General features: G+C 42.9%; 3 protein-coding genes across 4 annotated transcripts in view; 2 read left to right on the plus strand and 1 right to left on the minus strand.

Annotated features, from left to right (window-relative positions):
- Positions 1-49: 49 nt before the first annotated feature.
- Positions 50-3,168, plus strand: LOC108236757 (epithelial membrane protein 3-like). The gene is made up of 5 exons (XM_017417640.3): positions 50-232; positions 1,007-1,094; positions 2,007-2,109; positions 2,202-2,342; positions 2,584-3,168. Exons 2-5 carry the CDS (start codon positions 1,017-1,019, stop codon positions 2,757-2,759), a joined length of 498 nt encoding a protein of 165 aa, XP_017273129.1. The 5' UTR covers positions 50-232; positions 1,007-1,016; the 3' UTR covers positions 2,760-3,168.
- Positions 3,169-4,107: 939 nt separating this feature from the next.
- zmynd12 (zinc finger, MYND-type containing 12) lies at positions 4,108-10,694 on the plus strand. Of its 2 annotated transcripts, none has more exons than XM_017417834.3 (8): positions 4,108-4,333; positions 5,505-5,628; positions 6,183-6,354; positions 6,441-6,610; positions 7,292-7,414; positions 7,963-8,056; positions 8,637-8,785; positions 10,208-10,694. In XM_017417834.3, the coding sequence occupies exons 1-8, from the start codon at positions 4,194-4,196 to the stop codon at positions 10,334-10,336; spliced, it is 1,101 nt and encodes a 366-aa protein (XP_017273323.1). In that variant the 5' UTR covers positions 4,108-4,193; the 3' UTR covers positions 10,337-10,694. The 2 variants fall into 2 exon arrangements, with proteins under 2 accessions (XP_017273323.1, XP_024862031.1); XM_025006263.2 differs by lacking the exon at positions 4,108-4,333 and adding an exon at positions 4,572-4,801.
- A 521-nt stretch (positions 10,695-11,215) lies between these two features.
- Positions 11,216-22,735, minus strand: part of rimkla (ribosomal modification protein rimK-like family member A) — a 12,920-nt gene continuing 1,400 nt past the window's right edge. Inside the window, exons 2-5 of the mRNA XM_017417833.3 lie at positions 17,595-17,825; positions 16,197-16,283; positions 14,935-15,138; positions 11,216-14,321 (exon numbers count right to left, since the gene is read on the minus strand). Of these exons, the coding sequence (XP_017273322.1) occupies positions 13,810-14,321; positions 14,935-15,138; positions 16,197-16,283; positions 17,595-17,825 (1,034 nt within the window). The 3' untranslated portion in view covers positions 11,216-13,809. The remainder of the gene's footprint in view (positions 14,322-14,934; positions 15,139-16,196; positions 16,284-17,594; positions 17,826-22,735) is intronic.

Here is a 22,735-nt window from a genome sequence, read left to right on the forward strand (position 1 = left end):
CATGCTGACCGACGGAGGCTGGGTAAGAGGGAGCTCTGTGCTCGCCACAGAGGAAATGGGCGTTCTCCTTGGAAACTTTGCAGTTATAGAGCCTGAAGACAATAAATAAATAGAAGGCGTGTGGCAAGGCTGGAGGAAAGTGTGGACCTCCAAAACGGGCACGATGTTGTAGAGTGGAGGAGCTGTTCCCAAGTTGTTGAGATCTTTTTAAATCGAACAAGCAAAGTCTGGGGTAAGTTGTTTTTTTCCCCTTGAATTTCCATGCTATTTCATGAAATATGTAAGTAAATCTTAGTTCCAGATGATTATTTAAGAAAAATAGCTTCAAGTACTTGTTTTTATTTGACTTAAAACCCCAAAAAGCTGCTAAAAACCTGTCTTCAACCTGTTCTTGTGATAGAGCAATGTGCATACAACTTTTCAACAAGAACAAATAGGGTAATTTCTTGCCTGTGTGTCCTTTGATTGTGTTCACTTTCTTTATTTTCATCTTCAAAAATAATCATTTGTAACTGTCTTTGTTCCCCTGTCACTTCTGTGTGATTAATGAGATCTAACATAACAACATAATTGTGACTCCATCGCCCACCCAAATGGGCCTTTTCCACAGATTAGGATCTTCACAGACAGTTTCATCCTGTTCGTATTCCACTGTAGGTCTTCTTTTACCCCCCTTTATCTCACTGAATGTTCTTTTTATTATAAATTAAAATAGGTGTCACTACTGTTATGACTGCCACACCAGTGCTGAACATTAAAATGACCCAAAAAATGTGCCTAAAATGCAAAGCTTTTCTTCAGACTTAGGTTTTCAGCATCTGTCATATCCAGATTTTAGCTGAACTGCAGACTTTTTTATCCTGTTGCTCTTGAGCAGGAAAGGGACTTTGAGAGTTTGCATTTTGGCTCTGTTTTATTAGGTCCACCCAAGTTGTTTTGACTTCATGAAGGCATCACACAGGCCCAGGACAAACAGTGAAATGTCTTTTCTCGTGTTTTTTTGCAGGAAATTCAAAATGGCTTTACTTCTCATGTTTGTCACCCTGCTGCATGTCATCACGCTGGCAATGCTGTTCATTGCAACTATGGAAAAGGTAATTCTCATACTTAGGTCATGACTCAGTTTGTTACATATCAGTGCCAACTCACAGCAAAAGTCATCTCTGGGCACGATATAAAAAAACCAAACAAACCCAAATCAAATCTAATTCAGATCTAGATTTAAATCCAAATACAGTCAATTCATTTCCTATTTTAATACAGTACGTTTTACAGTGCTAATCTATTTTAGGATGCCGGCAGATTGCCTCCAATCTTTACTTCAACACAATCTCCCATCCTGAGCAGCAGGTTAGTGACTATAGAAAGGAACGACTCCTTTTTGACAGCAGGAAACCTCCAGCAGAACCAGGCTCAGGATGGGCGGCCATCTGCCTCGCGACAGGCTGGGGTTTGAGGTCCAGGTGGGGTTCCTATGGGAAGAAAAACAGGTTAACGGCAGCAGCATGTATGAATATGGAGAGTAGAAAGAGTAAAGACAGCTGCAGAGGGAGGAAACCTGGTCAGTTTGTCCTTCAGTAATCTAAGCCTATAGCAGCAGAACTAAGGGATAGCTCAGGAAACCCCAACTATAGGATTTGTCAAAAAAAAAGAAAGACCTAAGCCTGGTTTTAAAAGTAGACAGGGTGTCAGCCTCATGGACAGAAACAGGAAGTCGATTCCACAAGAGAGGAGCGTGGTAACTGAAAGCTCTGCCTCCCGTTCTACTTCTAGAAACTCTAGGAACCACAAGTAAACCTGCAGCCTGAGAGCAAAGAGCTCTGTTAGGAAAATATAAAGCAATAAGGTAGAGATTGTTTGTTGAAAGCTATATATATTTGAAGCAAGATTTAAAATTATGTCCTGAATTCCACAGGCAGAGAATGGAGAGAATCTAGAACTGGATCGTTTTAATGACACGCTTATGGTTTTGTTTCTTAATTACGATATCTGATCTCCTTTCAAAGACCTGGTGGGTGTGGGATGACTCAAAACTTTCCGACCTTTGGTACAACTGTAGGCTGGACAACTCCACGGAGACCTGGTTGTGTACGTCCACAAAAGAATCAGGTGAAGAAAATGGACTGGACTCCAAACCGCCCTGACTTCAAGATAAAATCTGAGAACTGTTATGAGTCTTTAAATGTGGTTTCTTTTCTCAGAGTGGCTGCATGCAGTGCAGGTCCTCATGGTTCTCTCAGTGATCTTCTCCGCAGTCTCCTTCTTGGTGTTCTTGGGCCAGCTGGTCACCATGTCTAAAGGTGGACTCTTCTACGTCACTGGATTGTGTCAAGTCTTTGCAGGTAATCATGTCATCAAAATACCTTTTTTTTGTGTAATTAGACCATTTGAGAAAGATGTTAAGAGTTTGGCTCTTCCTCCAGATGGAGCTTAATTTCCTTATTCAAAGTTCCACGGACCTTAAGAGTACATGAGTGTTAATAAAAGTGTATTTTGTATTGATATTACTTGTGAAACTTTTAGGGTTCGTACTGTTTTGGCGAGCTTCTGTGTAAGTTGCTGTTGCTTTGTGCGTGCTTTAAGGTCTGAACGCCTTTTCTGCCGCGCTCATCTACACACTGCACAATAAGGAAATCCTTCAGGACTCGAAAAAACTGTTTTCTGGGTACTTCGGCTACTGCTTCATCCTGGCCTGGGTGTGTGTCCCTCTGCTGTTGTGTAGCGGGATCATATACATCCACCTGCGTAAGAAAGAGTGACCGGACGAAGGAGGAGCAACGTCGATAAGATCAACGTCAGCAACGAAACAACTAAAGCAGCGTCACCGTTTTAAAAAAATAAGAGTTTTAAAGCTTTTAAGCTCCTTGTGCTCGGGCTTCAGATAGTGTGATTGTTAGCATGTGTTAGGAGAAATATTTAGACATGTCATGATCTGTAAATCCTAGATGAGTGAGATGGTCACCTATTAAGACATTTTTATCTTCTGCTGTTGTCACATGTAACCAATGAAGACAAATAATCCAGCTGCAACATGTAACCTTCACTAATAATGATGTCCTCGTTAGACTTTTTTTTTTTTCATTTAAGCAAATTAGAAAAATATATATTTTTGTACCATAAGCTGAGTGATGTGTAGAATGTACTTCAAATAAATGTCACAAAATGCGTGAAGTGCTTAAATTCATGTATGATATATTTCTTGGTACGTTTAGGCTGTTTTTATCTGAAGTATTACCAGATTTTAACAGCCATCAATATAAAAAATAGCAATCTTTGCTATTTTTATTGTCTTCATCACACTTCTTCTTTTTTGTTTGTTTTATTTGCTATAAAACATACAATTTTTATATTTAAATGAACAGTTTGATACATATGTGTGATTTGTGACTTTTTGAAGTGAAGCTAATGTACTGAACGTCAGACAACTAATAAACTAACCAGAAAAATGCCTTTTTCTATCAAAATGCAGTGAGCTGAGCGCAGAATGAGAATGCTGAAATTTACTGAAAACACTGATCCTCGGTTGGTAAAGTTAAAAGAATTATGTAGAACAGTTGGTAAAATAAACCAAATAACAGCTAAAGGCTAAATGTTGCAAACACAAGCTAAAAGCCAAAGAGGCAAATTGCTATCAGAGTCAAAGATAGCTCAAATTATAGCTAAAAGCTAAATACTTCAAAAGTTAAAAGTTGCAAAAGGCTACCTAAAGGCTAAAAGGAAAAGGCCTAAAAGTCTGCTAAACAGTAGCTAAAAGTAGCTAAAGGCTATAGCCTTTATACTAAAAGTAGAAGAGCAGTAGCTAACAGTAAGACAAAAAATAAGAAAGACAGAAAAGAGTAAGTATGCTGATGAAAATAAAAATAGATAGATAGATAGATAGATAGATAGATAGATAAATAGATAGATAGATAGATAGATAGATAGATAGATAGATAGATAGATAGATAGATAGATAGATAGATAGATAGATAGATAGATAGATAGATAGATAGATTAAAATAGTAAATCAATAGTAAAACACAAGAGTACTCTTATTTCCCGCAGTATGTGAAGTATCTCGGCCGTTTAAACGTCTGACGTTGTTTCCATGGTGACCATAAACTTCCCTGTTAGTTAGCTTGGAAAGCTAAGCCATTCCTGAGCTTTAACTGCCGTAAAACAACAACGACGACTAAAAAAGTATTTCCTAAATAATGGACTTTCAACTTCAAGTTTCGGGAGCAGTATCTGAAGTAATTCCTCTTGCTTTCCCCAAAGGAAAAGAAAGGTTTTGTGAACTTTGTGAAAGAGAAGCGCATTTACAGTGCACCGAGTGTCGGGTCACCTATTACTGGTAAGATTACTCTACTACAGTTAGCTGTCCTGCCTTCAAATGTTAGCTTTTCTAATACCACACAGGCACAAATAAATGGCCACATTGTGTGTATTTGAGGTTGGCGAAACTGTGTCTGGGGTTTAAACACTAGGTGGCGCTGTGTGCCATTTTGTAATCTAACGTTTCACGAAGGACGTCACAGCACCGACACGAAGGAGAGGAGCAGCTGGGAAACACATTAGCACGGTGTTTATTTTTGTTCTCCAGTGTGTCGCCTGTGTCTTTTATGTGATGATACAAAGAGCACAACAGCATTATTTATTTACACATAAACCAGCTCTGCCATTGGCTCTCGACTCGTTTGCAGAGCACAAGATGGTGCCAAGTCAAAGCCGTGAGGAGCAGCATGTGGTGACCCTCCCTGTGGGGATTTATGGATGGGGTGAACCACTGTAGTCAGTCCCGGGGAGCTCACAGCCACTTATTGTGCGTGCTTTCTTTGCTTTTCTCTTCAGAATTAAAAGCAGATTTGTAGCCATCGCATCTGAGTCAAAACAAAGGGCGCAGGAGCAGAAACGAGTTCTCTTCAGGAAGTCGAAACACAGCGTTAGCATTTCAAGTTAGTTTTGGAATCGGCTGCAATAAATGGTATTACTGGAGGTGAAATTGTGAAACAGGCCATAAACTCTTCACTTCCAGTTTGCTTGTGTGACGACTACTGGTGATGTGGCATAACCAGACTCCTGCCTGCCACAGGCTTATTTCTGAAGTTTCAAAAGACATATGCAAAGGGATAAAAAAACATCCTCCAAAGTTAAAAAAAAAATGCATGGATAGCCAAAATGGTTTCCACTTAAGTCTGTGCAGAGGAAGGGAACCAGATGAACAAAATTACAGACCACATATGTAACAGTGTACAATTTTGTCCTTCATGAACTCATATAACAAATTTGAAACTCACTTTGCATTTGAAATATTCAACTCAGGTGAGATTTTACTGTTAACTGTCTTTCGTATCATTCCAGCGTTATGCTATCTTTATGCAGATTTCCCTGCAGGACAGTTGGTGACAACATCAGGAAAAAGCTGGCACCTCTTGAGCATAACGAACCTCCGTCGAGAGTCTTGCATTTAAGGCGGCGAAGGACTTCTTCCAAGCACAAATATATGTTGTGTGTTGTTTCCTTAGCGGCGCAGAGCACCAGCAGGCTGACTGGGTGGGGATCCATGAAAGAATCTGCCAGTTGCTTGTTCCCATCCGTACCCCGGCAGCCCTCCAGCAAGACAGTTGCATGGAAAACCAAAGAAAAAAGGTGAAAATTATTGGAAAGCGTTCAAGTCACATGCAAAAGAAGTCCTTGGAATATACAGTATGTGTTTTAATCTTACTTAAATTCAAGATAAAAGCAAAATAAAACAAACTAAACTAAATTAAATGTAGCCTAAGTCCACAAACTGTTTGATTTCTTGTGTCCTGTATGTCTTTTAAATGCTCATCAATACATTCTTAGGATTTTAGTTTCAGACTTAAGCTGCCAAATCCAGACTTGGAGCGGCCAGTAATTTGAGAATGAGCCCAGAAAGTAAAATAAACATTGACATCAGCATCAGTTTTTTCTTTTTGTTTGTTTCATACAATCTACAAGTGAACAGCTTGAGCTGAGGTTTGACGTTCAGAATGAAGATCTTCCTGCAGGAGATTTGTCTCGTGCTTCGTCTTGCCATCGCAGAGCACTTTCACAACCAGACTTTTGTAATAAGAATTTCAGTGAAAGAGAATCACCTTTTTCATCTGTGAACTTATGTGACACTTCTTTCAGTCTGTTTAAAAAACAAAAAAAACTATTAGATTTGTTTCCTTTTTCAGGCAGAGCTGATTGAGATTTGCAGCCTGGTGGCTCAGAGCAAACTCTCCGAGGGCAAACACCAAGAGACGCTGCCTGCTGCCCAGTTCTGCCTGCGCTGCTCCATCGACGTCCACGGCCGCAGCTCAGTTCAGCTCGTCCCGGCCTTCCTGCTGCTGGCCGAGGCCAACATGGGTAAGACACGAGCCTCAAAACTGCACCCCTTCTTCTGCTTCGACGGGGACGTTTTTTGTTTGTGCATGTTTCTGGTTCGTTCTCAGGCTTGGGTAATTTCACTCTTGTGGAGGAGCTGCTATCCCAGGCTGAGTGGGCGGTGTTGAAGAGCCCAGAATGCGGTCACTCGGTCCACCACCGGCTGCACAGGAGCATGGGCCGCTTCCATGCAGCCACTGGAAACCTGGAAACAGCTCGGCTTCACTTCGCAAACGACGTAGGTGTCATATTTATCAGGAGTAACTTGGCCACGTGGACTTTTATAACCCCTGATGAAATAAGGAGCAAGAAGTGCCACAGGCAAGAATCCATAACCGGTTTTTATTTTAATTCCTCGAAAATAAATAAATAAATAAACATTTCGAGGAATACCTTGTCTCACGAAATTTAGAAAGCAGACATGTTTGTTCCTGACAAGTGAAACAGACCATTCTGTTCTTACACTGCTGTTTAAGTTCAGTATCCTCCTGTCATTCTTCATGTTTTTTGTTCTCCTGTAGTTTAGATGATATACGGTACTCCATTTGGATCAGTGCTGCAGTCTCATAAACAGACGTGTGTGATACGTTCAGAACTGAGAACCTTTAAGTTTATGGATCATTCCTGTAACCCTCTTAATGCAGTTAAACTCACTTGAAATCGCTAGTATGCAACCCATCACATGCGCCTCCTTTTTTTGAATTATTGCTACATTTTGTAGCCTGTAATTTTACTAGAATAAAACATATGGGTTTGGGTTTTTTTCCTTTGTGATTGAGAATAAATTAGACTAGGCAATGGTCTTGTTGTTAAAGACGATTCAGTTCCGACTCATATGACAGTTTTACTGAAATTTCAAAGCTGTTCTAGTTTCTTATGTGGTATAGAAACACCTGGTTTGTTTCTCTGATGTTCGCAGATATACTTTGCCAGTGAGGAGTATGGTCTGGACAGCACAGTCACCTGCCGTGGCTACTTTCTCTTGGCTGGTGTGTTCGTTAAACAGGGGAAGAGACCTGTGGCTCGTTCCTTGTACTCTGAGGTGTGCCTGTTTTCATACCATGCTCCCCCCCCCATACTTTCAGCATCGTATAAATCTATCTGAGCATGTAAAAGGGTCTCTGTGTTAACTAAGATTAATGTGAAATTATTTACACCCTGAACAACGGGGTTCATAAAAAGGCCTAAAAGCCCATTTTCTACTATTTATTTACATGGCTATGAATCACATTTGACCAGTGTTTACCTAAAAAAGCTAGTCTGACAGATCACAAACAAACAGTAAGCCTTTCACTCAACCATTTTGGACCAATCAGCTGACATATCATAGCAGACAGGACCTTCCAGGGTAAAAGTAATACAATCTTAAAGAAACAAGAGCTGAAATAAAGTATTTCAGACAGAAAGTTGCAACAGGTGCTGCAGCAACGTACAGTATAAGACAAACATTTTACTGTTAAAATATTCAAATATACCCCAGCAGAGTGTCCAAATATCATGATAACTTCTAAGATGTTTTGTTATTGTGCTTGCATGTCTTATTTTTTTGTGTTTTCCAGTTAGTCTAACGGTCCTGTGCTCATACTGAAGGTGGGACGTACGTGGCACTGCCATCTGACCGAACTCTTCAAGAACTGCATGCAAGACATCCGACGCCCCGCCAACTTATCAAACTCCTTCTCTGGTGCGTCATATTACATCATGTGTGTGTGTGTGTGTGTGTGCGGTAATATCGCAGTTCTGTCAGTTTATTCGGGTCTTCTGCCACACGATGCTGGAGCGTCAGAAAATGCCCCTCACTCGTCCATCGTGCATCACGCTCTTTGCTGCAGCCAAGAGCTCCATCAGCACAAGATAACCAATGAATGAGACTAAGAGGAACTTAAAAAAAACAAACAGGGTCAACGCTGCTATATTTAGCTGATCTGTCTTGCTGTGTGATCCTAAAAGCTAAACCCCAGATTTACGCGGGCCTGCTTAAGGCTGTCTAGAGACCGCCGCTGACACGGCCGCGGCTGAGCAGCATCGCAGCTGCTGCCCCACATATGATGCAAAACCTGTTAGCTGGGATGCAAATTCCCAGGCTTTATGTGGTGTTTACTAACAAAAAGTGGGGGGGGGGAAAAAATCTGTTATGCAAGTTCTACAAATAAACAAACGCAGCAGAATCTCACTGACACAACTACTATGAATCACGTGCAAAACTGTTTTTTTTTTTTTTTTACTGCTCTAATGTAAAACGAGAACTTTGTTTGTCTCTTAAGTTGACAGATCGCAGCGAGCTGAGGTGGATGAGATGCTGAGAGCCATGTTAGAGTTTGAACAAAGCGACCCCAGGAAAGACTCAGCTCAGATAGCGCTGCTGGCCCACTGCCTTGCCATGCTGTGGTTCCTTGGCGGCGACTCCGTGAAGGTAAGTCACCCGATGTGGTTCGCCCTGACACCGTGACACTGTTTCCCCCATTCACCTTCCAGTGCTGTCTCAAGAGTGGATTAGGTCTAATTGGTGACGCTGTGAGCAGGAGGTGGGAATTAGTGGTGGTTTATTGGTCTGTCACGACAGTCTGACTCCCCACCTTGGTTTCCAGGATCTGCGTAAGGCAAAGCTTCGGGTAGCGAAGGCTTTTTGTGTCTCTCAGCAACAAGATGGGAGGTGAATCATCAGGTTTCCAGTGGGTCATGCAAAATGAGGTCAAAGTGGTGTTGGAAATGTATCTGTGCCTCTCACGGCTTGCAAAACACCAGACGGGCCCACCGTGTCAAAGTCTTTATATCAGCTGGTTCTTGAGCAAGAGAGAGGATGAAAATGGGACTGAACACGTGCAAACACGGATGGCTACATTAGACCTACAGATATATTTAAAGGTGCATATCTGTGTTTTGTGATGTGTTGGGTTGTTGGGGCTGATTTCAGTTGGATCCTTTGTTTTTCACCAACAGCTACACCGACCATACTGAGCAGCAAAAAGAGAGCAAACTATTTCATTTGGATAAAACCTTCCAAAATTTCAACATTTTTGCATTATTAGAACCTGAAACCATTTCCAAGAGTCTTAAAAATGGAACCACAGAATCTGATTAAAACAATTTATGTTAAAAAAAAAAGGTAACACTAAGTGATTTTATAATTGAAGAAAACAAAGTATTGCATATCTCTGAGAGATAAATACAGCGTTGGACACAACATCTGACACAAACCTAAACTAAAAAGGAGCTTCAGCTTTTAAATCTTGATGGTTAACTATCCTGAACTTCAGCCTTTAGTTTTACATGCCTCCTGTTTTGTATGCACAGTCTTGCAGCGTGATGTAAATTTTTATGACATTCTGGCGTTTTCGTAAAGAATTTCCTGATATAATCCTGAGCAAACCAGGCCCAAACCATGGTACTATTTTGACTTGTCTAAATGATCTTTACCAAACTGCAGACATGAGGTGAAGTTTTTAGGAGAGCAGTGGTTTTCCACTGGGAGAACTGCCATGGACACCAGCGTGGACTCTTATGAATAAGTTGATACATTAACAGTTTAGTTTTACTGTTTTTGTCTTTACCTATCAGACTGGAAGCTCTCGATTTGTTCGTTATCTTAGCGAACACAGATTGTAAGCTTTGTAACCCTACAGACCATCAAAAACTTTTCTACGTCCATTCTCTTTTAGTTAGACTTTGCTGGAGAACAGCGTAACATTTCAAGATGTCACGAGGATAAACAGAGGGCGTTAAATGAAGTCAATTGGGTTGCAGTCTAATTTCAGTGACATCATTACACAAAGTCAGCTTTTCTTCTCCCCTGAGAGCCTGACAGCTGCGCTGCTTGTGTTTGTTTCTGTGCCAGGCACTGGGATTTGGGTGCACAGCCCTGCAGACCAGCCAGCTGATACCAAATCACGACCTGACAGAATCAGTCCGGATTCTGCTGCAGCTGGTGCAGCCCGAGACGGATCAACAAGCCGGTCTGGACTAGTCGACACGCTGCCCCTGCCTTTTCTTTTAGCTGGGAAACCTGCTCCATCAGCTAATAAAGACTCAAAATGATTCACCCATGCGAATAAAGGCGCTGGATTCCCGACATTTAGGTAGATTTTATATAATAAACATGCAGTTATAAAATGCGATTGCACGTTCTTATACATTTGAGTGATACAGTAAAAGAAAGACGTGGCACAGTTTCACTGGTTTGAATAATGACTCTTTATTTTAAACTAAAAAAAAGAAAAAGAAGGATGCATATTTACATCGTTTTGAACATTTGTGAGTAACATTTTTGGGAACCATTTTTTTTTAAAAACATTGTCAGACAGAGAAAAAAAAAAAAAAAAAAACAGAAAATATGGCCAAGGGCGTTTGCTGAAAACCTTTATAAAGTAACATTTTTGCATCTACCGGTCCAGAACCTGTCATTCACTTCAACACATANCAGGTAATACAAAAAAAAAAAAAAAAAAAAACAGAAAATATGGCCAAGGGCGTTTGCTGAAAACCTTTATAAAGTAACATTTTTGCATCTACCGGTCCAGAACCTGTCATTCACTTCAACACATACAGACATTTTCTCAAGTCATCAGCAGGGAGCTGAGCAAAATCATCACATCGTTCTCCTGCAAATAAAAGCACAGAACAATCGTTTCAGCAAAGCACAGGCTGCTTTTAAAACATATATTAAATTACCTGACGACTGCCGCGAAACCTTTATATACAATTCTGAAGCAATATTTTACTCTTTTTGTCAAAGCAGTCATTTTAAAAACCATCACACTAACTAGTGTTAATTGTACTGAATTATACAACAAAGTGTGTTTATTTTTGGCATTATCATACTTTTTCTTTGCATTGACAGTCAGCAAAACATGGAAATACTCGGATTATCGCTGATTCCCTTTTTTTTTTTTTTGAATTTCATGGCCAAATATTCAGTAGCAGCAGAATGGAAAATTCAGATTGGCACTGCGCTCGAACACAGTGCCTCATCTAGAGTTATCTAGTTCGTTTCAGGCTCGCCTGGTGCCGCTTGCGCCAGCAAGTCGTCATCGTTTCCCTCCTCCGCCGTGTTGCTAACGTGCGCCCTCCCAGTTCCCCTCAGTAGCAATCCACTTCATCATGACGGCTGATCTCTAAAGACTAAATCGGACCCAGCAGAAACCCTAATTCAGCTGCTTTCATCAGCGTCTCGCAAGGAAACCAGACAATCGAAAAAGGGTTACTAGGGCGCTGTCGGCACGATGCGCTCCGTCATAAATAAAAGAATCCAACAACAGGGACTGTGAAGCTGCTAATGTCTTCAAAGATGTCTTCTTGTTACGCTTGTAAACAAGGTGGAATGACACGAAGTCAAAGACTAGACGGGGACAACTACTGGAGCTAGTTTACCCATTTAAGTGTTCAAGATGTGACTGGACGATGGAGATCACCACCCACTTTAGAGATTTCACAGTTTCTCAGATGTTTTGGATAATATAGATAAGCAGACAACATCACAGCCGTAGTGTAAACTGCGATCGCTCGACAGCAGACCTGGAATAAAAGCTGCCCTTCTCTGTCGGCTGGCGAATGTTGAACCGGGACCCTCCAGCGTGGGGGTTGGGGGGTGGGGGCTGCTAGGATTCCAGACAGGAAATTTGGCCCACAACAAAGGGAGATAAAAATGAAGCTTCACAGAGGTTTCACTTTATTGAGACAATATTAGTGCACACAAACCCACTTTTTCTTTCTTCCAAAAAACTAAAACAGACAAAAAAAAAAAAATCCCATAAATTAGAAAGAAAAAAAAACAAGGAACGTTATGAAACAAGCCAGGAAAAAAGTGCATGTTAACCATGGCGTACACCACATACTCTAGTTGACAACCTTTTTTCGCTGTTGCTCTCGTGTTTGGCTTTTATTTGTCTGCGTGTAAGCTTGTGTTGTGTTTGTGACGTATGTCTCGCTCGGATGGATTTTTTATTTTTTTCCGTGCCTGCGTCAGGGCTGAGATCCAGGCTGCTTCCCTGAGACGTGTTCAACAGAAAGGGTTACGAGCCTAAAGTCACCAACGTCTCATTTCCAGCTTCGCTATGTTTGTGCTTTTGATCAAGGTTGGAGGTTATTCCTAAAGAAGGGACAATACTGCAGCTAATGCTTTGATTTGGTCATTTATTTCACAATTTATACAAAAAAAAAAAAAAGAGTAAACATTAAATTCTTGGTATCTAAAAGCCTTGGACGTTTTTTTTTCTTCCTCCTATAAGGAAAAAAAACGATCTACTTGAAAAGACTGTAAAAAATATTAAAATTTCTTTGTACAACATGCCAACATATTTTGTGGGTTCTCTATTTTTTTTATCAAGAACAAAAGAGGAACAAAAAAAAAAAAAAAATGAAAACAATAAAAGTCTACAAATAATATGACCGGAAAATCACGTCTAACCATTTTCCACAGCTGTTAGCACCACATTTCCATCTTCACCTTTTAAAATCTGTACAATCTAGTTTGTCCACAGCAGCTTAGAAACACGTTAATTGGCAGCTTTTTCAGCCGTTCCAGTTTTACTGACTGGATACTAGAATGCTGTGAAGCTCATTTTAATACCTGTAATATATACAAAACAAAACAATCTAAAGGAACATAAAAAAATAATACACAATTTTATCTTTAGGTCCTAGACATTAAGGGAAGAAATACCCCCGTGTGTGTGTGTGAGGCGTCTGACAGAAACCTCCGGGGTCTAGGCTGATATGTATCGTATGTCTGAATGTTTGTAACGTTCAATGGCAGTGAGACATCGCTGTTATGAGGTATATTTTGTTTTTGTTTTTTAAATGGAAATGTTTGGATTAAAGTGCTAGGCATTTTGTGGATTTTGAAACCGGACAACTACAGCTGATGACGATCAAACACTGAGAACGCAAAAAATAAAATAGGAGTTAGGAATTAGTTTTGATGCGTGAGACTGTGACGGTAAAACGAGACTAGGACCTGCTGAATGTAATTGTGCCTAGCGTGAGGATATGTATTCAAGCTCAAAACAATTCATTTTGCTTCCAGTCCGCCAAACCTGACGGCAGCAGGAAAGCCTTTTAAGACAACCTGCATTGAGAGGAGGATAAAAACGCGGCTGACATTTTTTTCCCCCATAGATAAAAATACACCTACATAAAAGGAAAGGCCAGTTTTGTTTTTTAGAGAATATGTTAAACATCATAAGTTTGTGGGATTTGGAGTTTTGTAAAGAAACAAAAAGTCAGGGGAGCAGCCTCAGATCTTTTTCTCTCAGAGAGAAGGCTCACGTTTGGATGTTTCTGCGGTTTGTGTCGATGTGTGTTCTGTTTCTCTCAGCTTTTGTTTTGCGCGGAACGTTTCAGATGGAAGCGTTTCGGGCTGATATGCGGGGAATGATCCTACGGGTGTAAGTATGCGTTGCATCTGCGGTTGTTTGTGTGAGCGTGAGCTTGCGTGAAACCTCACTCAGTCAATAGTTTGATCTCGTTGGCCAGCAGGGTGTTGAAGTTGTAGGTCGCGTCAGGGAGATCGGGCAGGGCGGGGGTGTTGGAGTGACGGGGCGACGACTGCGAGGGCTCCGCCAGCTCGGGGTCGCTCTCGCTGGAGGTGGAGCCCACGCTCATGTTGCAGACGGCCTCGGGCAGCGAGCCGCCGCCCGCCGGCACGATGCACACCTCGGGCTCGCTGCACGTCTCGCTGGCGCTGGACACGACGGACAGGAGGGACATCTTACGGGTGAGGCGGCTGGGGAGCATGGACAAGGCAAAGTCGGCCACGATCCCCGCCACGTCTATGCCGCACGCCTGGTCGAAGGCGATGAAGCCCACGTTGGCGTTGGCCTCACAGACCACAAACGAGCCGTCGTTCAGCTGCAGCAGGTCAACGCCACACACATCCATGCCGAGGATGTTGGACACCTCGATCGCCAGCTGCTTGCCCTGCTCGCTGAGGGGGCACATCATCCCCACACCACCTACCGGTTCAGAAACACACGGGGCCGGTTAATACCTGCAGCTGTTTGTGATCCACAATGCTGATTTTCATCCACAGAATAAGAGCTGCGCTGAATCCTTTTGAGAGAAATCGCAAAGATTAGATTAATAAAGTAGAAAAACATAGTAGGATTTTAAATTAAAAGGATTTCAGAATCAATTAAGTTAAGTGGAGGTGTCAACACGAGCTGTTACATAAATTCCGATTATCCCGATGAGTGATGACCCAAATATGTCAGCGAGCATTACGACCTCAGCTGCACCACAACCTGCTGATGCTCTGACACTAAAAATCAGCTTCATCAACAGGACCGCTGTCACTTCAAGACCTGGAGGTGAATTCAAAACAAGTTTTCCTGATTCTCCAGCGTGCTCCAAACCAGGTGGAGCGGGTGAATTCCACCTGACTACGAGCTCACATGGAGATTGTCGCTTTATAAAACTCAAACCATAAATGCTAATAAAAAGGCCTGCACATTTAAAAGCTGAACCGTTTCGTCGCAGCAGTGCTGTAAACTACGAGGAGGGACCGGTGTGGCGGATGTGTGCGGTGAATAAACATGTGCGATCTCTGCTTCTCAGGCATCTACCCACCCAGGGAGCAGTTGCTCTGCATGCGCCCGTCGGTGGAGCAGCGGAGCATGGAGCCAATGACACGGCCGCCCACCAGGACCACCCGCACGTCACGACCATGCGACTCCTTCACGTACTCCTGAAACAGGTAGGGGGTATCGTGGCGGATCAGGTGACACAGATCTGTCAGGTGGTGTTTATCCCGTGCCAGGAACACGGCCTTGCCTAAGAGAAAGAAGGAGAGACTAAATGAGGAGAAGAAAGAAAAAGATGAGCTAGTCTTCAGGCTGAGATCACACATAAACCTGTTTATAGCAACATAAAACAAGATGTTAGCAAGAGCCGCGACGTGCTCCGTGTAAGTGCAGGTTATTAGCGTCCTTATAGCTTTTTGCTGACAAGCAGCAGGTCGCTGACGAGCGAGTCCTGTGTCATTTCTCATTCCTCAAACACCGGGACGGGACAGTCACTCAGAGCAGCTTCTCACAGAGGATAGAAGATGCCTGTTTTAATTAGCACCACCTGGCCCTGTCTCCTTCCTGTCAGGACCTCTAAAGTTACGTGTCATGTTGGAAAATAATAAAAAAAAAAAAGTAAAATGATCAGAATGTGAAAAAAAAAAATGCATCACAGGAATACAATATTTTCATTACAAACATTCCTAGACAGCTATGTTATTACTCTAAATAGTTCAAATCCAAATAAATGACTGTGGTAATCTATATTTGGCATATTTATATTTATATTTTTTAATGCCTAGAAGTCATGACATTTTGAGCAGGTACTAAATATATGAATGAAGCTGGTTTTCGGTGTGTTTCTAGCTACATAAAAACTGAAAACAACCAAGGAGACTCCATAAAAAAAGGTCATGAAAGCTGTTGACAAACGACTGCTTTTCCCGAACAATGGCTGTGGTGGAAGCCTGGTAGAAGCATCGTAATTCCTTCACACAATCGTAGAGCCACTCTGACGGTGATAACTATGAATAGAAAAGAGCTAATGGGCCTATCAGACGCCGGCTGATCTCTTGAAGATCTCTCTTTGAATTTAGACAAAGTGAAGAAACCGGGGTCTGCTTGAAGACCTTAAACTGAAATGATTAACTGAGCTTTATGAGCTTCTATTTTGTGTTCGCGGCGGCACCACAGTGGTAATCATTTAACACTCTGTCAATGAATTTCATGCGAGGGTGGGCTGAATTCCCAGGAGCGTGGACATTTTTGAGGTGTCGTGTGGCGGGGCCGAGTGAGCGACAGGAAGCAATAGGGATGGTGTCCTACCTCTGTGGCCACGTGCATTCTTCACCACCACCGGGTAGCCCAGCGGCTCTGCTTCGTCGATCATCTTACGGAAGTTGTCGTGCCCCCCTAAAAAAAAAAAAAAAGGAATCAAAGGATTACATCACATAAACACGCACACAGTCCCACATTCAAAGCTGCTCTTGTTTTCATAGCGTGGTTCACATATTACAGCCAGCCTGGCGCGGCGAGGCAAAGGAATATAGCATGTTGCCATGGAAACAGGAGCGCCTCAAAACAGGAAGGCTGTAGGAGTGTTGTCCTGAGCTCAGATTCATGAGATAAGAACGGAGGAGTCTCAGCCCGATGAACCTAATGTGAAGTAGCTGACCGTATCTGACAATGATTTACGATGACAGCTTGCTGTAACAGATGTGCTCGGGCTTCCTCCGCCTCGGCTTGAGAAAAGATTAAAAATGTGTTAGAAAACCACGAGCTAACAATCCACTTCCACATTCTTCCCCTCTGCGCTTCTGATGCCGATTCGCAGTCTTCATTATTTCCATTCTGGTCTTGGTTTGGATTTAGTCAGAGGAGCAGATGCAAATGATCATGACGAGCTTGTCCCTTTCCTCCCCTGATGAAGCACATCACACATGTTTGCACGGAGAGGAGAAAAAAGGACACAGAAAGGAGGAGGAGGAGATAGCTGACACAGAATGTGGCTACAGCCACACTGTAATCTGCTGCGGTCGAAGCAGCCAGGTTTATTGCATGTTTTATTTTGAAAAATCTCAAAAGGGCATGTGTGTCAGTGATGGTGGTGGGAGGCGGTTGTTACATAAGCTCTCCAGCTGCTGTGCATGCATCGCCTGGCCTACTGTGCACAGAGACACATGGAATGTAGGCCAAACCCCAACCCCCTTACCCCCCCCCCCCTTTCTGTCTGTATCCTTCTCCTTCTGCTCTCATGAATACCGCAGGGGTTTAAACACAAAAATGTGTGCTGTTGGTTGTCAGTCTTTGTCTGGTCTTGAAAAAAAAAAAAAAATCAATGAGTACAGAAAATAAACCCAATAACACCAACAACAACAATAACAAAGAAAAACTAGATTTCACAAAGAAGCTAAGGGAGAATGTAGGTGTGTGTGTGCAGCCTAAAGGAAGTCGTGGTGCTGCGAAGGACAACTGTTTGTGCATTTCATGTTCTTTCCTCTGTTCTATATTCTGCCTCGGTAACTGTAGGCCACATTGTGCTGTTTGCACAAACCCCCAAGAGCTATAAGTAGTAAACAAGACAAGCGGTAAAAGGGTGAGGTGTAGTTCAGGTCAGAATCAGCTGCGTCACCCGACTCAAAGACTTGTGCTATTGCTAAGACAAAGCTAAGTGAAACGGCTCATCAACAGTGCAAGAAACACAAGCATCAAGCACCAATTTACCATAAGAGAAGGTGTCAGGAAGAGGCACCCCGTGGCCGGCTAGTTCTTGAAAGGTCCAAAACTTGTTGACACAGTTGAGTATGGCCTGGGGCCGGTTGATTAGCCGACAACCCATCTTCTCCAGGTGGCGCAGCACAGTGATGTCACTGTCAGACTGAACCCAGGGCGTGGGGACCCGCACCACAACCACCTGGGGATACGATGTCACCAGCTCTTGCTCCACTCGCAGACCTAGAGGGACAGACGGGGACAGTGATTAGACAGGTATTAAGAGTGAACTGCTTGGTTTGAGAAGACACGAATTGTTTAAAAAAGAAAGAAGCATGCACGCAGGTAGCTTCTTAAGCTTTCAGTTCAGCTCTCAACTGCTGTGTAGAGAACTTGCTCCAGCTGAACATCAGCATAGCTGCGGTCATCTTCTAAACAACAGAAGATGCGGTGGGAGTGAGTGAGAAACACATAATAAATCATTTTGAGAACTTTGACAAAGTGGTTCGAGTTTAGACTATTTACTTTTTGTCCAGCTTCTCCCCCCAGCCCTCTGCTAAATCACTTTGTTGAGACACAGCCAAACGTATCAGCAAATCTTTGAAAGCATTCGCTGCGAGTAACCAAGAGCGCTGGTGGCCGTCGATCTTTCATTTTCTGTTCCGCTGACCTGTTTGGCATTTTCCACTTGCTCCCCACCCACCGCTGCAGATACCTTCAGGTGCATGCGCTTCTGATACCAACGCAAAGCCAGTCGGCCAGGAGCCCCGTCGAAGAGCACGTCAATTTTCCACATCGAGCACTTTGCGCAGACGTCTAGGTTCGCTCGCGTTCCAGGGCTACGCTTAATTGCACGCCATTCCTCGTGTTTTTATCAGCGAGAACACATCGCCCGCAGAAAATCGTGGAGGACTGTGAAACGCTTCACCGTGGAAAAACTCTGAGTTGAACTGTCCTCACATTCAACATGTGTGAAATCAGCTTCTGAGAACTTTCTGTCCTTGTGGCAGTCTCTCATGAAGGTACCAGAGCTGTGAGCCAGTGCAAGGCTCGTCTTCTCTGATAGATTATTGTTTTTATCTGTAAATGTGCTCAGCCAGGCTATTGTTTACAACATTTTACTCCTCGAACAAACAATATAAACGCTCACCGACTCACCTCAGACTTGAGAGTTGTATATGTTATATATAACATTCATTTCCTCTCACTGTACTCCTCTGCAGTCTTTTTTTTATCAGACAGACTGTTTTGTCAGAATATAGGACAGTGAGGCTGGGACAGACTTCTGAAGCGTGCTAATCTTGATTTTAATCATACTTGAGGAAAAGCACAGTCACACTCCATGTCGTACACAAAGCAGCAACAACAACTAAATAAAGATTTCTGGGATTTCCTTTAATATAATCAAGTCCACCCAGCTTTGACTTTATTAGCCGTCCTTCCTGGTGGAACCACAATGCAAAGTTAACGCAATCTGTTTCTAGGATCTGACATTCATGGAGCTGTGCCTTACAGAAAGTCAAATTGACCTTGGCGTCCAACGTCTCAGCCTGACACCACTTTTCTGATGCAAATGAGGGGGGCTAAGGAACAAAAGGCTAAGTGAACACATCTGAATAAGTTACTGATCAGCCTTTTCAATCCAGGACAGCTCATATAGGCCATGGAAATTGACAGTGAGTTGGATTATGGAGAGAAAATTTATAAGTGTAAAATAAAACACATCATATATATATATTTTAAAAAGCAACAAATAAGCCTTTTTTAAGCCTTTGTTTGGTTCTGAAGTTCAGTCTGATTTTGCAGAACAGAATTAGATAAACTTATTGGTTTGGTTGCTGCACAGATGGCTTAGCGACTAGGAGTGGACCAAGATTTGGCAGGATCTTACTGCTAACTGATAGTGCTTTCTTACTGTGAATGGGAAGAGGAGACAAAGCCAGGCTGTGCGAGTTTCGAGCCTGTGATCAAACCTAACAGCTCATGAGGATGAACAGATTGAGCGACGAGTTGCAAAAAAACGCATAAAAACCCATGCGCACCTGCGTGTATTCACATGTCCTCTTTGTACGGAAGCGAGGGGTGAAAACACATTCGTCACTGCTCCGGCGTTTTACACTGACCAGGGCGTAATTTTCAGCCATCTTAGAATCTGCGGGCTGACGAAAGAGATAACGAAGCGGGCGGAGATGATCAGAGGTCAAGAGAAGCTTGACGACTGCTGCACACATCATAACAGACAGCTGCCACCAGTTTGCGCCGAGCAGCCTCTTCTCAGGCGCCTTTCTTCATGAACGTACAGGTATAAGAAGGTCAAGAGGAAAGGAAAATGCACCAAAAGGTCAAGGATGTCTCGAAGCCACAACAGAGGAGGACAGTGGTGGGGGAGAGAGAGACAGACATGTGATGTATTAAAATCCCCACCCGACCCTTTGGATTTGATTGGATCCCTGTATTTCAACTTCACAATCTCGCCCAAAGAAGCCAGAGGACTCGCCGCCTCGTCAACGCCACCCAGCACCCTCACACGCTGCCGACCACGGAGCCGCTGTGAGTGGTGGGGGGACGTGTCAGGGTACGTGGTCTCATGCTTTTTGACAGACAGTAGCCACAGTGCTCGCCTCTGTCTACAGAGGGGACCAAACGGAGGCGAACAAGAGAAAGCGGCATGAATCAGCCCCATTCTTCTGTGCGCTCTTTACTGTCTATCATGTGACCGCCAGAAAAAAAAAAGGCTCAAATCTGGATTATTATAACATACAGTGGCCTTTTGTGAGAGGACCTCTAAATTTAGTGAGGGTTTTATCTGTTTATAATTAAAATTAGAAGGATTTTAAAAAGATTATTAGTTTAATATATCATAGTGTTTTTTTTTAATTGCTCCATAGTCTGTATAGAATGACAGAGCTTGAAAGAATAGCTAGCATTCTACGCATACCTCAACAACGCCACAAACAGACGGGCAGATGCTTTGCCTGTCTGTTTGTCTGGTCAGTCCTGCTGACCCTGTATGCAGACACAGTCACATCTGCTTTCTGGAGCGGCAGGTTTTGTTTTTGTTTTTTGAACTAACAATACTTTCAGCAACTCCCTTTGCCTCTCAGTAACCCTCAAGACGAAACCAAATCGTAGACCCCATTTAAACGCCAGCTGCCTTAAACCGAGGCCGCGAAAACACAACGTGACAAAGACGTCGGGCAAAACGCAAACAGAGTTCAAGAGGAGGAGAAATCCGATGCAGCGCTCAATAATTTACATGCATCATCTTTTATGTGTTGGACCAAGAGATGGAACGTATATTAATAACACTGTGGGCCGTATTTCACAAGAGATTTAACGTCCCTCCAATATTAAAATCTAACTGATGGGAGTTTGATTTAGGGTGTTTTTAAAATGGACTCTTGCATCACACAAGACTACTGATCAAATGGTGGACAGCAGCTTGCAAACTGAGCAGTGAAACTGGCCTTATTTAAACCATAACCAAATATAAAGGAATTGCCAAACATTCAAAACGGTCCCATCTGATTTTATATGGAAATGCGGTTTACATTACACGGCAGCTCGCATCCAAACACGGCGCCTCTGTCACAGGAGTGAAGTTTACTCTGCAGATGCAGCAGGTGTTATGTTTTGCATTGTCGCCTTACTGATGTCTTCAGACATTATTAAATATATAAAACCTGCAGAGTGACGCAAAAGTATCCAACTGTGTGTAGATCTTTTCAAATGCATTTCTTTTGTGTCATTTTTTTTACATAACTAGAAGGAGCAGTAAAATGCAAATATACCTTTTTAGGGTACATGCAAATTATTTTAAAAATGTGAAGAAACGAAAATGTTACAACCGTGGCTATGGCTGTGGATTTTTTTTAGTATCCTAAAATGTAATATGGGTTTGCACAGCATTAAAAAACACGATTTGAAATAAAGGGCACCCGGCGAACGGGAGCGAGGCCTGCGTTAACGCAATCAAACCTCTGCGTTTTTATGGCGCGAGACGCAAGTTCGTTTCATTAACTACCAAACGTTATTCGCGGCACTGAAAGCTGCTCCGTGCCAACCACGGGACCGTTCGTGCTGATCCACGCTCAGCCGGTCAACAGAGTGACTGAAACTGCCACAACACTCCATGTTCGCCGACACACAAGTGTTGCATTTATCATCGCTTGGACAACAGAGCGCCGCCCGGCGTGCACCGGGCTCACAAAGGAATGTGACATCCATTCATGTCCAGTATCGGTTTAAATTTATCCAGCCACAGGATGTGAAATGCTTCTTGTCTGGGTTTAGCCACCTCATGCACGCATCAGTTGTTTGTCATCAGACTTAATGAAATGATGGGCACCCCGCTGATGTTTATCCTACTGATCTTTATGAAAGATAACTAAGGATTATTCAAATGAAATAAATGTTCTAATAAGATGTGAAGTAAATTACCACAAATGATATCCTTCACATGTAACAATGACCAACCTTCTAAACCCCTGCACGTCACATTGGCTGCGCGCGCAGGGCGCCTTTAACATGGCCCGCCGATTGGTAATCTGTGATGTCACACCAAGGCTCAGAAGACATCTGTGCAGATTTAGAGCCAGGATGGGATTACGGGTCTTGGTCATGATTATTTCAGTAAGCTACAGATATAGCTACTTACTTATGTGAACTGTCCTGTATGATGTATCTAACACATACATGTCCCTTCTGTCAGTTTGGGTTTAAAGTTTATTATTGTCATCATTATTTATTTCTTTCCTGCATATGGCGTGTCTGGTGTTTTCCTTTCTTTCCGTACTCCACTGTAGCCCATCATCTAAATGCCACTGCTAATTACACCGTCTACTTAGAGACAATAAAGGCATTCTGGTGGTGAATAGCTGTTGGATCCAATCATGTAGCGTGGCAGCGACTACAGTGAAATGCACGTCACTTCCTACGCCGTGCCTTCTACTTCTGGGATCATTAATCAGTCTGAGAAACCTCACATCAGCTGCGGATGCTTTTGCCCTGCTTGCAGAAATACACCGAGACCTCTCTGCCCTGAGGTAACAGTGGTCGCCCACCTCCGCTGACGCCCGCCCCTGCATGCAGCATTTATGCCTTAATTCAGGAGGTCGCGCCTCTGGTCCGGTGACACTGCCCCCCCCCCCCCC

The sequence above is a fragment of the Kryptolebias marmoratus genome, linkage group LG8 (assembly GCF_001649575.2).
Source record: "Kryptolebias marmoratus isolate JLee-2015 linkage group LG8, ASM164957v2, whole genome shotgun sequence".
Lineage (NCBI taxonomy): Eukaryota > Metazoa > Chordata > Actinopteri > Cyprinodontiformes > Rivulidae > Kryptolebias > Kryptolebias marmoratus.

Bases quoted from the DNA above. Each gene is read 5' to 3' on its own strand.
- LOC108236757 (XM_017417640.3), top strand. From the start codon at position 1,017: ATGGCTTTACTTCTCATGTTTGTCACCCTGCTGCATGTCATCACGCTG. The intron at 1,095-2,006 runs GTAATTCTCATA...CTCCTTTCAAAG, and splicing joins TCATTGCAACTATGGAAAAG to ACCTGGTGGGTGTGGGATGA. The intron at 2,343-2,583 runs GTAATCATGTCA...GCGTGCTTTAAG, and splicing joins ATTGTGTCAAGTCTTTGCAG to GTCTGAACGCCTTTTCTGCC.
- zmynd12 (XM_017417834.3), top strand. From the start codon at position 4,194: ATGGACTTTCAACTTCAAGTTTCGGGAGCAGTATCTGAAGTAATTCCT. The intron at 6,355-6,440 runs GTAAGACACGAG...GTTCGTTCTCAG, and splicing joins GCTGGCCGAGGCCAACATGG to GCTTGGGTAATTTCACTCTT. The intron at 8,057-8,636 runs GTGCGTCATATT...TTGTCTCTTAAG, and splicing joins CTTATCAAACTCCTTCTCTG to TTGACAGATCGCAGCGAGCT.